We start from the raw sequence: 15,556 nt of genomic DNA on the forward strand, positions 1-15,556 counted from the left end.
TGTCCAAAGGATCTAAAGCTCCAGAACCTTGGGCCAGTAGGAGAGGCTGCCCTTGGTGAGAGTACCTCCCCTCCACTAAAGTTTGTAACTGTTCCAGTGCCTTGTGGGAACTTCAGCCCTGCAGATGTATTGAAGCTGCAAGCCAGACGGAGTCTGTGTGTGGTTCCTGTTCCACAGCTCCTGAATCCAGTGAGGGTGTTTGGTGATGGCCGAGCCCTACTTATGAACAGTCAAGTGTTGAAGGGACAACTACAGCTCCAAATCGGAGCATTATATACGGAGAAGTTTGTTTTCCACTTGCTGACTATTTTGCCCATCAGTCGTACTGAGCCGGGTACTCTACTGCCCGTTCCGATCCGGGGACCCAGCGTGGTGCTGCGGTTGGAACTACCAAGTCACCAGAGGTGTCTAGTTCCAATACATCAAGGTCAGTCTACAGTGTTGTCACCTTCTCCTCCTGATCAGCTGGTTATTGAGTCATTGTGTGCTGACGTCACTGAAAAAAAGGAAGCAGTGGCACCCTCTCCACACACCTCCTGTGACCAGTGCCCAGGAACATCCCTGTCACTTGAAAATTTTCCTCTGGACCATGGGCAGCAGATGGATCCTGAGAGGATGCTTTCAGATTCCATGTGTCAGGTGGATGAAGAAGTTGGTACAGAAGCCGTTGAATCTCTGTTTTCCTCCAACCCGGAGGAAGAGGTCCAATTTTCTTGGGATAGCGGACAGAAGTTGGACCCAGTGAGGGTGTCTTCAGTTTCCAGGTGGCCGGTTGATTTTGAGGTCAAAACAGAAGCTTCCAAGTCCCTGCTTTCTACCGACCAGGAGGAAGAGGTCCTGGCCCTTGTATTTTCAGTGTTGGAAGCTGACCTCGCTGGGCACAAAGAGACTTGGCACTCTGGAATCTCTGATGTCACACCTTCCTCATTCTACTTGAGAGATGTCATGATGGCTCTGTCTGTGTGTGCCCCTATTCTTCTACAGGTCATTTTGGCAGGCTTGAAGAAGAGGGGGCGTAAAGGGGGGGTACTGTATCAACCATGTCGGCATCACTGCATGGCCTCTCATCTTCCACACACCAACTTACTCACTGCTCCAGGCCATGCTGTGACTTCTGTCTGCTATAGGCTCCATGCTGTGTGCCTCTTGCTTCCTGCCTGCTCTCTGCATACTTACTGGCTGTATGCATAGGGGGGCGGTGCCAGAACGCTCTGGTTCTTATGGTATCAGGGTGCACCTGTTTAATTGTGTCCCTGACCAATTACCAAGAGGCCTCTAGTATTTAGGGCAGCTCAACACGGTGGTAGCTGCCTGTACATAGCCTTAACTCAGTTAGGACCTGGCAACTCAGCAGCAAGAAACTATGTTTCACCTTCTCTCGAGGCTTGATTCCTAGTCCTGTGTCTGTGCCTGTCTTTCCACCCTCTAGGAGGAAGAATATTCTAGTCTCTGTGTCCTTGTTTCTTGCCTTGTCTAGTACCTCCTGTCCACCCTCCAGGAGGCAGAATATCCTGTCCCCTGTGCTTTTGTTCCTTGCCTTGCCTTATACTTGTCCTGTCTGCCCTCCAGGAGGCAGTATATCCTGGTCCCTGTGCTTTTGTTCCTTGCCTTATCTCGCACCTGTCTGCTCTGCACTCCAGAAGGCAGTATAACCGGCTCTCTGTGTCTTTGTTCCAGTACCTTGTCTTGCACCGTTACATTGTCTGAACTCAGTCCTACCTCTGTCTGTCAGTCTCCTTGTCTGTGGCTCCTTTCTCTGCTGTGTCTATCCTTGTGTCCTCCCCGTCTGCCTGTGCTCCGCACTCTTGCGGCTCTGCTGTGCTCCGCACTCTTACGGCTCTGCTGTGCTCCGCACTCTTACGGCTCTGCCTGTGCTTCACACTCTTGTGGCGCTGCCTGCTCCACACTCTTTCAGCTCTGCTTGTGCTCCGCACTCTTGCGGCTTTGCTTGTGCTCCACACCCTTGCGGTTCTGCTTCTGCTGCTGCAGAGACTCCTGATGTTAACTGCAGCTCCTCACCGCAGCCTTTTGGTTCATCACCTCCTGTTCCTTTATACACCACTCCTTCCTGCCCATATCCCTGTGTCTCAGCCGTGCACGCCTGCCAGTGCCTGCCTGTCTGTCAGTTGCACCTGTCCTAGTGTTCCGTCTCCCCGAGTGGGATCAGTAGCCACAGCTAGATTCAATCCTGGAGTGGCACCTGGCACCTACCTGCCGTGCAAGCCTGACCTCACCATCAGAGGCTCCAGCGAAGACCAAGATAGCTGTCCTAGTCACGCTCCTTCCAGGGTAATCTGGTTTGTGGCACAGTGAGGCCACAACCCCCTCGCTCGTGCCAACCTGCCAAGGCGCCAGCGTGACATATAGCTACTAAAATACTGTCTCCTATGTACACGAATATAACTACTATAATACTGTCCCTATGTACAAGAATATAACTACTGCAATACTGTCCCCTATGTGCAAAAATATAACTACTATAATACTGTCCCCTATGTACAAGAATATAACTGCTATAATACTGCTCCTATGTACAAGAATATAACTACTATAATACTTCCCCTATGTGCAAAAATATAACTACTATAATACTGTCCCCTATGTACAAGAATATAACTACTATAATACTGCTATGTACAAGAATATAACTACTATAATACTTTCCCTATGTGCACAAATATAACTACTATAATACTGCTCCTATGTACAAGAATATAACTACTATAATACTGCCCCTATGTACAAGAATATAACTACTATAATACTACACCCCTATGTACAAGAATATAACTACTATAATACTGCTCCTATGTACAAGAATATAACTACTATAATACTGCTCCTATGTACAAGAATATAACTACTATAATACTTCCCCTATGTGCAAAAATATAACTGCTATAATACTGTCCTGTTATGAATGAGTCACCGTAGGAGGCAAAAGCAGAAATACAAGCTAAGTCCAGAAAACCAGAGAAGTTGGCAGCTATCAGATTGCAGACCCCTGAACCTGTCAACACAACTAGCAGTAGCCGTGGGGGGTTCCTACGATGCCCTAGACCCCTCGATCACAGCCGGAGAATTACATAGGCCTAAAGAAAGAAAGGACATCTAAACTGCCCCAGAGCAGACCCCAAAGCAATAGGCAGCCCCCATCATATAATGACGGTGAAGCAAGATGAAAATACTAACACAGACAGAAAGATAGACTGAGCAAAGACGGGGCCCAAAACTACCTAGATAGGAAAGGACAGGAAGGCTGCTGTCTGCAATCTGCCAAAACCCTATCAAAGACATAAGCCAACAAGTTGATATGAAAAAGGCCCTGAAGCAGCTAGGCTTCAAAAACTAAATCAGCACTCAGGTATTTTCAGAAGACAGAGCTAAATGAATTCAGCACACCCCAGCAGGGAATGGCAGAAATCCAGAAAAACAAAGCAAAACAAAGTCAAAGCACCAAAGCAAAAGGCCGAGCAGCAAACTTAGCTTTAGAGGAGCAGGAATTCAGACTGGTCTCCAAGGATCCTACAGAGAAATCACCCGCAGGGCAGAAGGGCGTCGGCAGCCTTATATCCAGTCAGTAACTCCACTCAGCCAGTCATCATCATCAGCCTCAGGTGTTTGATAATCAGGCTCACTACCTTTCTTTACCAGAAGAGGGAGTTCCTCGGGCCTCAGTAATGAAGGGGAAAATGAACTCACAACACTGTCCCCTATGTACAAGAATATAACTACTATAATACTGCTCCTATGTACAAGAATATAACTACTATAATACTGCCCCTATGTACAAGAATATAACTACTGCAATACTGTCCTCTATGTGCAAAAATATAACTACTATAATACTGTCCCCTATGTACAAGAATATAACTACTATAATACTGCCCCTATGTACAAGAATATAACTACTGCAATACTGTCCCCTATGTACAAGAATATGACTACTATAATACTGTCCCCTATGTGCAAAAATATAACTACTATAATACTGTCCCCTATGTACAAGAATATGACTACTATAATACTGTCCCCTATGTGCAAAAATATAACTACTATAATACTGCTCCTATGTACAAGAATATAACTACTATAATACTGCCCCCTATGTACAAGAATATAACTACTATAATACTGTCCCCTATGTACAAGAATATAGCTACTTTAATACTGCTCCTATGTACAAGAATATAACTACTATAATACTGCCCCTATGTACGAGAATATAAGTACTATAATACAGAGCGGCACGATGGCTCAGTGGTTAGCCTTGTATGTTTTCCCCATGTGTGGGTTTCTTCTGGGTACTCCGGCTTCCTCCCATAATCCAAAGACATACTGATAGGGAATTTAGATTGTGAGCCCCATCGGGGACAGTGCCAGTAATGTCTGTAAAGCGCTGTGGAATTAATGGCGCTATATAAATGAGTAAAATAAATAAATACTGCCCCTATGTACAAGAATATAACTACTATATTACTGTCCTTATATAATAGAATATAACTAATATAATACTGTTCACTATGAAGTTTTCATTTTTGACTTGCATTGGTATTTAGCCAAACATAGTCGTTTCCCTTTAACGTGTCCATAGACTGTAAAATGCTGATGCAGCTTTGTGTCTCCAGAGCTTGACAAGTGATACTTATTTCCACTTGGGGCCAAGCGGGTAAGTAGAAAATATATGAAAAAACTGCTTGTAATAACAATATGACAACAGGCTATTCATGGAGATAAAAGGCCCTATCCGTTCCATCACCGGCGTAACTGACATCTCACAAGGCAGGAAATTAATGTTCAGCTCTCAGTGAGGATAATAAGACTTCAGCGTTTTTTAAGGCTGCGGATCAGATAACAGGATTGTTGATAATTATTTTTGAGGGGGTTTTTTTTTCTAAGAGGCATCAATGAAGGGATTAGAGAAAAAAAGACAAAACCAAGTAATAAAAAAAGAGACGAAAAGAGAGCTAACCCTATTACACAATGTCGACATATGTGACAGAAAATAGTAGCCAAACCTGGGACATTCCTACACGACCTCCATAGCGTCCTCCTCAGCGACCATACACGTTGGATAGGTGTCATGAGCAATTATTCAGCAGACAGCTATTTTTATTATACATTTTAATAGCACCATTTATTCCATGGCGCTTTACATGTAAAAGGGGCATATGTAGACAAGAACAATAAACATGAGCAAAATAGGCATACACAAGTACAGAAGGATAGAGGACCCTGCCCGTGAGGGCTCACAGTCTCCCGGTTTCTCACACACAAGAATGCTGGGCACAGTCGAGCTATCCTGTGTTCTCTATGAGAGCCACTGCCAGTCTCCTATGGTTGGGGCATATGTTCTAGAGAACAAATGGGTCAGCTCTTGTAAATCCAGTATGCCGGATCCTTCTGTCCCTCGACATCATCCATCAGGGAAGAGACAGGAGGTCCCATACACATTAGATTGGCAGCCAGTCTTGCCCGGGTCCACCCAAATTTAGTTTAAAGGCGGCCATACACATTAGATGGATGTTTGCCTAACGATACTTTGGCCGATCGATCAGCTTAGTTCTTCATGACTGACCAACAGACATTTCTGCCGGCGTCTTTGCTTTGGGAGAACAAAGCAATCGGCAGTCTGAAATTGGACACACACGATCGACTTTTCCCCAATCAGTTGGCTGGTGCCCTCATAAACATTAGCGTGTCATCCGAACCCAACGATACCGGCGTGTTCGGCCAACAATAGCCTAATGCATATAGGGGCCTTTGTCAGACCTCAAAAGATAGCTAACAGAGGAAACTGTATTGTTTTCCAGAAATAATATTGCATAGAAAGTTAATCACTTGATCATTGTGTGTTTGATTTGTGGTACGAAACCTGGTGGGAAGACATACTAAATTCTTGCAGATGTTGCTCCAAGTTTGAATCGAACTCATGATCTCAGGATCTGTCAATGATTGGCCATGCATGTCTTTGATTCTGGGGTAGCGATTGGGTGTTTCGTAGGAAGCTAATGAGAAGTGGAATGTGTTTGAATTGGAAGCCTTAGAATAACCTACAAATCCATTCAGATGTTAAGGCCCCGTCACACATAAAGGTGCACCAGCGATCCCAACAGCAATACGACCTTGTCAGGATCGCTGGTGCATCGCTACATGATCGCTGGTGAGCTGCCAAACACTGCTTAGAGCGCTGGGAGCCTCGCTGATCGTTGGCTCCCGCTGCCACATGCAGCGATGCGCGCTGGCCAGCGGGAGACCAGCGATCAAAAAATGGCCCAGGCCGATCGAGCACGATCTGCGATACCCGACGGGGGGCCGGTCGCTGATCCCCGTCACACACAGCGATCTTGCTGGCGAGATCGCTGTGTTTGACGGGGCCTTTGCTCCTTAGTTGTTCAAAACTGGTAATACAGGTTTTTGGTTTTAGGGTAGAGATTAAAGAAGCTAATGGCTTGATCAGGATGCTTTTGAAATGTGGGAGGAATCCTCTGGAGATAGTACATTTTCAACGTACATGTTGCTCTGAGTTGGACTTGGACGCAGTATCCCAGGATCATTTAGATTGGTCATACTGGTCTTTGATTTTATGATCGTGATTGCTGCTTAGCGAGCCAATGGATCAATGATCAGAATGTTTTTGAAATGCATAAGGAAACCTCTGGAAGGAACATAGAAAAGCTATACACATGTATCTTCAGGTTTGATCCAAAACTCATGATCCCATATAGGTCACACAAGTCTTAGATTTTAGGGCAATGATCAAGTGTTGTGAAGTAAGCTAATGATCAAGTAAGTGGACAAGTCAAAGGCACATATCGGGGTATCCAAGAAAAAGTGCTATAGTATAAAGACGGTGATAATAGTACCTCCTCACGAAGGACATTGTCCGAAACGCACGTCAAGGTACATAGCCTGCCAGGTAATATCGCATTTTTACTCTATGCTATGGGCTTATCTGTTCTGCTTTCAAGTTTAGGTTAACGCCATGTGTGCCATGCTGCCATTCTACTTGTGTATCTAGCCTCTTACCATGTGCAATTATCCCTAGCATGACTTCATTGGCTTTTCACACATACTTACCTCTGTGCCATTATCACTGTCTTTATACTTTAGCACTTTCTCTTGGATACCCGGATATGTGCCCTTGACTTGTCCACTTGAACTTTGTTACAATATACTATTTCTTGTACATATGTATTGCCTGGCTTTTTTACCTCCTGTAACTCCCCCTTTTTAAAAAATGTATTTATATCATATAAGACTCCTATGATCCTTTGCATTCTGTATGTGTAGGCACCCCTGTTAGTTAGTACTGAAGTGCGCAGGCGCTGGGAAAGGTCAGAGAGGTCCGGCACCTGCGTACTGCAGTACTTTAGTCTGGCCTCAACATGGCAGATAAAGTATTATTGCGCAGGAGCCGCTGCAGAAGTAAGGAGGTGGAGGTAATCTCTAGAAGATGGGAGGCGCCAGACCGGACCCCCCGGTGAGTATAATCTAACTTGTTGTTCTTATCTTTCATGTTACATTGGGGACTTATCTACAGCATTACAGAATGCTGTAGATAAGCCCCTGATTGCTGTGGCCGCATCTTATAGGCCAAAAATGGGGTGACAGATTCCCTTTAATGTTTATTCGTTTAACTCCTCATTTATTTTTATACTTCCCTTGACTTATATTCAATCTTTTCTATATTGGGTCTACTATTTACTCCGAATAGTCTGCCATTCCTCCATGTGCACATATACATAACTATTTATAATTAATTTAGTCACACAAAAATATTAGTCTGATGTATATGTACTGCTGTGGCTCTCTTACACCCGGTCCAGAACGTTACAGAAAGCAAAGGATTATAGGCGTGTTATATGATATAAATACATTTTTTAAAAAGGGGGCGTTAGAGGAGGTAAAAAAGCCAGTCAATACATGGCCCCTTACATGTGCGGAGGGGTATCAATCAATCAATCAATCAAATTTATTATCGCAAAGTACATATTACATATATACAAGGAATTCTTTGTGGCAAAGAGGCAACATAATATATAACAACAGATACAACAAGTAACATCTAACAAGACAGATACAGTATATAGTCTACACATGACGATTTAATTGTTGAACAGATAGTATACATAATAAAAACAAGTACAGTAAGCTTAAACGATACAAGTCACGACTGGTACCGGAGGAGAGAGGACCCAGCCCGTGAGGGCTCACAATCTACAAGGGATGGGTGAAGATGCAGTAGGCGAGGGTAGATATGGTCGTGCAGCGGCTTGGTCGATCATTGGTTACTGCAGGTTGTAGGCTTGTCGGAAGAGGTAGGTCATCAGGTTCTTTGTATGTGATGTGGTATTATTCTGTCACTGTGGGGTGGTAATATGTGGTCTGGTCATGATTTGTCAGTGTTTGTCCCTTCTATGTAGTATTATTTGGTCACTATGTGGTGCGAATATGTGATCTTATCATGGTGTGGCAGTGTTTGTTCCTTGTATATGGTATTATTCAGTCACTCTGTGGTGGTAATATGTGGTCTGGCCATTTGTGATATAATTTGTCCCTTGTATGTGGTATTATTGATCATTTTTAAAAATGAATGTGACACATTACCTTAAAAGAGTAGTGTAGAGCTCGGACAAAAAAAGTCTACTCTGTCGTGATGGCGGCTTAAAAAATCTTTTGACCAAAACAAAAGCTGATGACTATGTATGTGATATGGTGTTTGATGGGAACTGTTAATGTGTGATTGAGGACGTGATGCAGAAGTAGAGATCCGTTGGAAGGTTCGAGGGGTGGAGGTGGAGCTGGGGTGGAGCCTGGGCAGAGTCTCAAGGGGGCCCAAAAATGTTGACAGTGCGGGGCTCTGAAAGTCTGTGATGATATATATGGTTTCTAAATAAGGGTGCTTTCACACTGCATTTTGGCACCTATTCGTCGGTCCCATTGGGCTTGCATCTGAACCGCCCTGCAAATAGGATTCGGGCGTACTCGCCGGCGGGGCCATAGACTATAATGGTGCTGATAGAGTGTGTGCTCTGTGGTGCATCATTTTCAGGCGTTTATGCCTAATGGAGGCGCACGCTCTGACGTACTCTTCTCCAGTAGGCGTACATGCCGAAAATAATGTACAACATAGCATATGTTCACACTGTTCTCACTGTTATAGTCTATGGCCCCGTTGAGGCATACACCTGAATCCCATTTTGCGGGGGGGAGGGGCAGTTTCGACATAAGCCCCAACAGGACTAACAATCAAGTGCCAAAATGCAGTGTGAAAGCACCCTAAGGTGTCATCCTTAGATACATACAACTCTATTGTGATCCGGACCATCTTGACACTGAAGAACTTGTCTTTACTCTTCAAACCCTGTATAATCTCTTGCCCTGTGATATAATGGCCAGCTCTCCTGATTATATTTGCTAAAATTTTCTTCCTATCTTCTTGGCCCCTCACCCCTTTCCCCCACCTACATCCATCTTGTACAAGACACATAAACAGTGCACCAGTTCCATTCACCTGAGTAAACAGTTGTAATTGATGACTTGTTTATGCAGAGGGGGCACAAAAGTTTAGGTAAAGACTTATTTAGTGGCTGATCCAGTTTTGGTTGGTAACTAACTTTGGAGCAGATTGCTCAACAGCCATCATAGATCACAGATGGTGATTTGTGGTTCATTTCTGTCCGAGTCCCTTGCACCCATCCAAATTTTTGTGGCGTAATTAGCTCTGGAGGGCAAATCGACTAGCTCGTAATCTCGTAAACTTACATTTTGCGGAACTATTTTCACCCTCTCAAGCTATATGCCTACGTATGGGAAGGTCATCATTTTGAGACTCAAGTCCGGTGAGATTTTGGTGTCTCATTAAACTTATCATATAACTGAAGGTTCAAAATTGGACAATATTTAATAAAAAATCAAAATGTATTTTCACCATTCTACAAAAAAAAGCACAACAGGATTGCATCGTATGAACATGCCCTCAGGAAATTTTCACATATTGCATTTTTTACGAAAAAATATACTTTTTGCATAGTTCGTTATTTTTTTCCTCTAATTTTTGTTTTCAATACTCAATTTTGGCACTCGTGTCATTTTAGTTTGGGTCATTGTAGATTTCAGGCAGCTTTTTCTAGCGTTTTTAGTCCTATGACTAAGGGCATCATGTATTCCATAAATATGTAAGGTTTTATCCTCATGATGGATCTTCCTGTCTTTAAATTAATTTCTAATAAAAAATAATAATTTTATGGATGGGTATGCCAGAAAATATTTTTTCCGCTTCGTTTTCTATGAGCTTCTATTATAGGACTTGAAAAATGCCTAAAAAAATGCAAAAAATATTTAGAATTGAGAGTCCTCAGTGGTTGATACCTTTTAATGGCTAACTGAAAAGATGGTAACACATTGCAAGCTTTCGAGACTACTCAGGTCTCTTCATCAGGCTAGACTAATACAACATCTGAAGAGTCACATATTTATACACAACACAGCACAGAAATAATGCAATAGATAAGACAAAAAATGCATAAAGCAACAAAAAAGCCATAATTTGTTTGTTTTTTTTCTTTAAACGAAAAGGAACTGTGAAGAACAAAAAAATATGTGAAGGAAGTTTAATAAATGTATCAATCGATCATTTTTCTGCTCTTTGAGGATCTTCCCCTCTGAACACCCTAAGTGCATTCCTGAACAGACTGAAGTCTGTAAACCAGCACTGTGGTGTTCAGTTTCTTCTAGGGGTGAGTTGTAAAAGAGGAGAGAGTTTCTAGTGTTGAAGAAGTTCAGGAGGAGGTGGTGGCTGTGACCACAACTTTTTTTTGTCACACCCCTCTCCTTACCACGCCTCTGATGGGCATGGCCTGTGTGCTCAGTGCAGAGATCTCAGACTGGAGGTGCTCAGTGTACAGTGAGCTGGCTGTGGAGAAGGCTGTGCTGTTGTGTCTGGGGATTGAGATCTGTTGATCCCAAGTGATGGGGAGAGGAAGTTTGGGAGCTCCTGGGTAAAGCTTACTCTTCTGCACTGGGCAATGTCTGCACATTCTGCTCCTGCCCTTGTCCTTTCTTCCTGGATTATTGCCTCCTAGTGCAGTTTCTTGGATTTATTTTTTCTTTTGCTTTGCTGTGACTTGCCATCATGCTAAGGAGTGTCTTGCTCAGCGTCTTTATGGTGATCGTCACGAGCAGAGGGACTTCATTGCAATATTCCAGTGACATGTGTAATTGGAAAGGAAGGTAAGAAATCTCCAGCCTGAGTTGCATCTCACTATATTGTATGTTTGTGTTTGATGATAATGCTATTCTCAGACCAAAAAAAGTCGAGAAAAGTATTTGTCAACTCCAATTTATTATACCCCATTTAAATCCTTCTCCATTCAACCCTTCCACTCCCTCCTGCTGAGGGGTCTCAGCTGTAGACTGACCCTTAGATTGAGGAGTGGGAGGTGGCCCTTTTTTCCTTTTATCCCCTACATCAAAAATTGCAACTTCTTGAGAAACCAGAGTTTGCGTAGACGAAAACTTTAGATTTCTTGATAATTTACATTTTTAAAGTTAACTTTTCAAATAGTTACTTGAAGACCACTCCGCCTCTGGGGCTCGCAGTCTCCTTCAATAGGGTGTGATATTTTGTAACTATTCCATTGCTACAATGGTGGGACCTATAGACACAAGTTCAGCAAAGTAACAAGTCAGTACCGGACTAACCAGTCAATAAAAGACTGAAGCTTCTCTAAGTCTCTTTTGTGGTTTTATAACCTCCATCTGATTGGAGGCAAAAGGTCCTGTGTGGTATTTTCAGCTCAAGGTTGGAGGATTGTAAAAGACAGCTGATTATCAGATGTTCAGCTCTTATAATGGGTTTTTTTTTTGTGCACACTTAATAAAAGAGAAGAAAGCAAATTTTTTTCTTTTCCTCCGAACTGTCAATTTTAATTTCTTAGATCTGGCAGTGGGTGGCATTTTCCGAGAAATTAGTCAGAACTTGGTGACAGAAATTAAGTGACACATAAAAAAAATAACTATTTCCTCCCTCTACTGCCACTTCATCAGTATTTTTTTTGTTTCAGTTTTTAATTTGTTGCCACTAAATTCCTATTTTCTTTGACATTTTTAAAAACATTTTAGAATTTAAGTTTAAAATTAAATGTCAATTTTAGATTTACTGACTCTTCAAACCCATAATTATGGTCAAAAATAGCTTCTCTTATCACGGGTTACCAAGCGCTGGTGTGTATACAGAATGGAATTGCCTGGGGGATGGGGAGGTCTTCCAAGTCTAGATTGTGTGCAAAGTTTCTGTAATCAAAATGTTCTTTTTGGGGTGGGATAGTGGGGGTAGTATATGCTCTAAAATTAACTTTTTTTTTTAAACAATGGCATAATAAAACATTCTAAAATTATCATTAAAAATGTAAATCACACAAAAAAATGTAAATTAATCCAAACTAATATTGAGTTTCTTTAACCTACACCAATGTTGCTGAGGCATGAGGTGCTGTGTACCTCACTTGTACTTGCCAATGTTTACTTTGTATATTGATTACATCTGGTTTAATCTGCACCTGAAAGTTTACAGAGGTACAATTGTCTGCGCTCCAGTGAAACGTCTGCCCAGTAACATCAGTCTCTGAGGATTCCCTCTGGGTAAATTGGAATAACATGAAAAAACAGCAAAGCAAATACCTTAACCCACTATATTCCAATTATAAGGTTTTTTTCATTGTTTTTTTGTTTTTTATATTTTTTTCCCCAAATTTATAATCATCTTCTTTTCTTTTATTCTTTTTTTCTCTCCCTAGTGGACTGACCCATGAGAGCCACAAGAAGGACGTGGAACAAGTCTACCTGCGATGCTCCGAAGGTTCGGTGGAATGGCTTTACCCCACGGGGGCGCTCATCGTCAACTTGCGCCCCAACACCTTCACGTCAATCTCCCAGCACTTCACTGTTTGTATGAAACTTTTCACAGGCTCCAAAGGAGCTAATATTTATTTGGAAAAAACTGGAGAACTCAAGCTTTTAGTCAAGGATGGGGACAATCAACCCCAAAAAGTCCACTGCTTTAGTTTGGACCAAGGAGGCTTGTTCATCGAAGCGACGCCCCAGTTGGACATTAGTCGTAAAATCACTGGCTTCCAGTATGAACTTATAAGCCAGAGGACGCTTTCGGATTTGCACGCCGTTTCTGGTAAGGTTAAAGGCTAAAAGAAAGCAAACAACCTACAAAGTTTAATTCTCCCTTCCTCATCCAGAATTTTTTTCTCTTTGTTGTAATACTATTACTTGCTGCTAGGTGGCACTGTGGGAAGCAGGAAAACCTAGAACAATGTTTTTGTTGCAAGAAATTTTTGGTGACAATTCAGATTTTTATGTTTCTAATATACCTGGCCAACAATTGAACAATTCTGTTCATTCTAGAATATGGCAACAATCTAGCATATCCTTTACTGTTACATCTCCCCAATTGGGAGAAAAGAGGCTATAATATGTGTACTCAAATTTGACCATTTTATAGCTGTCTGTCTTCAGTTTCATTGGTGGTTTTTGTGCAGTTTGCTTACTAAGCCCATAACAATACCTCAGCAGTGTAATTTAGGTTCTCCAATCAAGCACCACCTGATTGACTCTGTTACTAATGGAGATGACATCATCAGTTGAGTCTTAAACGCTAGACTCTGATTGGCCCACACTTATGACTTGCTCCATTAACTAGCCGCTTATCCCCATTTAATTGCCAGTGATGCTGTTTATGACACGGCCTACACCCAGTTCTCAAATACCATAATAGTAAATTAGGCTTGCAGAGTGTGAGCGCAGTCCTCAGCAGGTTGATTATTATAAGTGGTGAGTGTGTGGCAGAACCTGCTGAGCGTCTGGTAGTTATTTTCAGGATCTAAACAAAACAAATGGGGTGTGCCTCCCCAGCTTGCTCGACACGCCCTAGGTTAAGAACATGAAGTGACATTTTTAGTGAAGAGCACTGGAATGACAACCTGGTTGTTGGCGGCTGAGTAGTTGCTTCTGATTTCTGTTCGAATGTCCTATTCGAGTGTCCTATTCGAGTGTCCTATTTGAGTGTCCTATTTTAGTGTCCTATTCGAGTGTTCCATTCAAACATTTCTAAATGCAATTCTCTTTTTTTTTCTTTTTTTACATTTTTTTTTAAGTTCTGCCTTAATATTCCTATATATATCTACATGATCTTGCTACTAGATTTTAGCTGTAGCAGCAGCGCCCCTAATGGCCAGTTGTGGAATTACTCATTTTTTGTTTTATGGACTGAAGTTGCATCCAATGATCTCAGAGATGCGGTAAATGTTATTTAGTAACACTACAAGTCACAAATTATTAATCTAAAGAAAATACTCGACCTTTGGAAGTGAAGGACACTTGGCCTAGTCTGGCTATGCTTGCGCCTTGGGGCATTTCAACATGGAAACGTATTAGTAATGCATTACTGAGTAACTTATTAACCTGATGGTGGAAAATTGCTTATGTTCCTTATTTTGAACTGAGGAAATGGTTCAAATTAGGGTTTGCGTTAGATTTTTTATGGTCTGGTAGAGTCAATAGGAATGTGCTATCTCTCCCCTCCCCCCCCTCCCAACCTACACCTCCTCCTCCTGTCTTAAAAGTGACAAAGTGTTTTCTTTTTATTGAGTTTCCTGGAGAAAGAAAGACAGATGTATTGTGAAAAGCTCAACTAAAGAAAGTGGGGGAAAAAAAAGAAAATTAAAAATTAAAAAAAAATAAATAAAGTGCAATAGCAATCCCTACTGGTCTTGAGGATGTACTTCACCCCTTTATGAAAAAAAAATAGTAATTATCTACATCCATGGTTAATTGATATGGTATAGTAGGAAAGAGCTATGTTTAGTTTGCAAAAGAGAAGACTGAGAGGAGACTTAATAGCTGTCTACAAATATCTAAAGGGCTGTCACATTGTAGAAGGATCAACTTTATTCTCATTTGCACAAGGAAAGACTAGAAGCAATGGGATGAAACTGAATGGGAGGAGACACAGATTAGATATTAGAAAAAACTTTTTGACAGTTAGAGTGATCAATGAGTGGAACAGGCTGCCACGAGAAGTGGTGAGTTCTCCTTCAATGGAAGTCTTCAAACAGAGGCTGGACAGACATCTAACTGGGATGATTTAGCGAATCCTGCTTTGAGCAGGGGGTTGGACCAGATGGCCCAGGAGGTCCCTTCCAACTCTACGATTCTATGATTCTATGATTCTAAGAGAACCCTGCCCAGAAGTTGGATCTGAGCGTACACTTAATTGCACAATGCCAATAGTTGGCCTCTTAAGGGCCCACCACTGCAGTTGCCAGCGTCCTTAACAACAATGTTGTTTTCTCCTTTTTGACCTCCCCCTTTTTCTGAAATGAAATCTTATCTTGATTAAATCTGAATCTGGTGACCCGCCTCCAGCTGGTGAATATATTATCTGGAAGGAACAAACGACCTTGTAATAATCTTCATTTTCTTCCAGCTTGTGGCCAACTCTTCACTCCATGGAAAGCCCCAAAAATGGCCTTTTTTTTTTTTT

At 42.1% G+C, this 15,556-nt stretch overlaps 1 protein-coding gene across 3 annotated transcripts in view; it reads left to right on the forward strand.

Annotated features, from left to right (window-relative positions):
- Positions 1 to 15,556, forward strand: part of METRNL (meteorin like, glial cell differentiation regulator) — a 40,896-nt gene that overhangs the window by 15,478 nt on the left and 9,862 nt on the right. For 2 of the 3 annotated variants that reach the window (XM_073559617.1, XM_073559618.1), the window contains exon 2: positions 12,801 to 13,189. In XM_073559617.1, the coding sequence (XP_073415718.1) occupies positions 12,801 to 13,189 (389 nt within the window). Of the gene's footprint in view, positions 1 to 10,893; positions 11,236 to 12,800; positions 13,190 to 15,556 lie in introns of those variants that run through there. The other variant, XM_073559616.1, reaches the window with a different exon arrangement.

Source organism: Dendrobates tinctorius, unplaced genomic scaffold, assembly GCF_039654945.1.
Source record: "Dendrobates tinctorius isolate UK_male_01 unplaced genomic scaffold, ASM3965494v1 ptg000014l, whole genome shotgun sequence".
NCBI classification, from domain to species: Eukaryota; Metazoa; Chordata; class Amphibia; order Anura; family Dendrobatidae; genus Dendrobates; species Dendrobates tinctorius.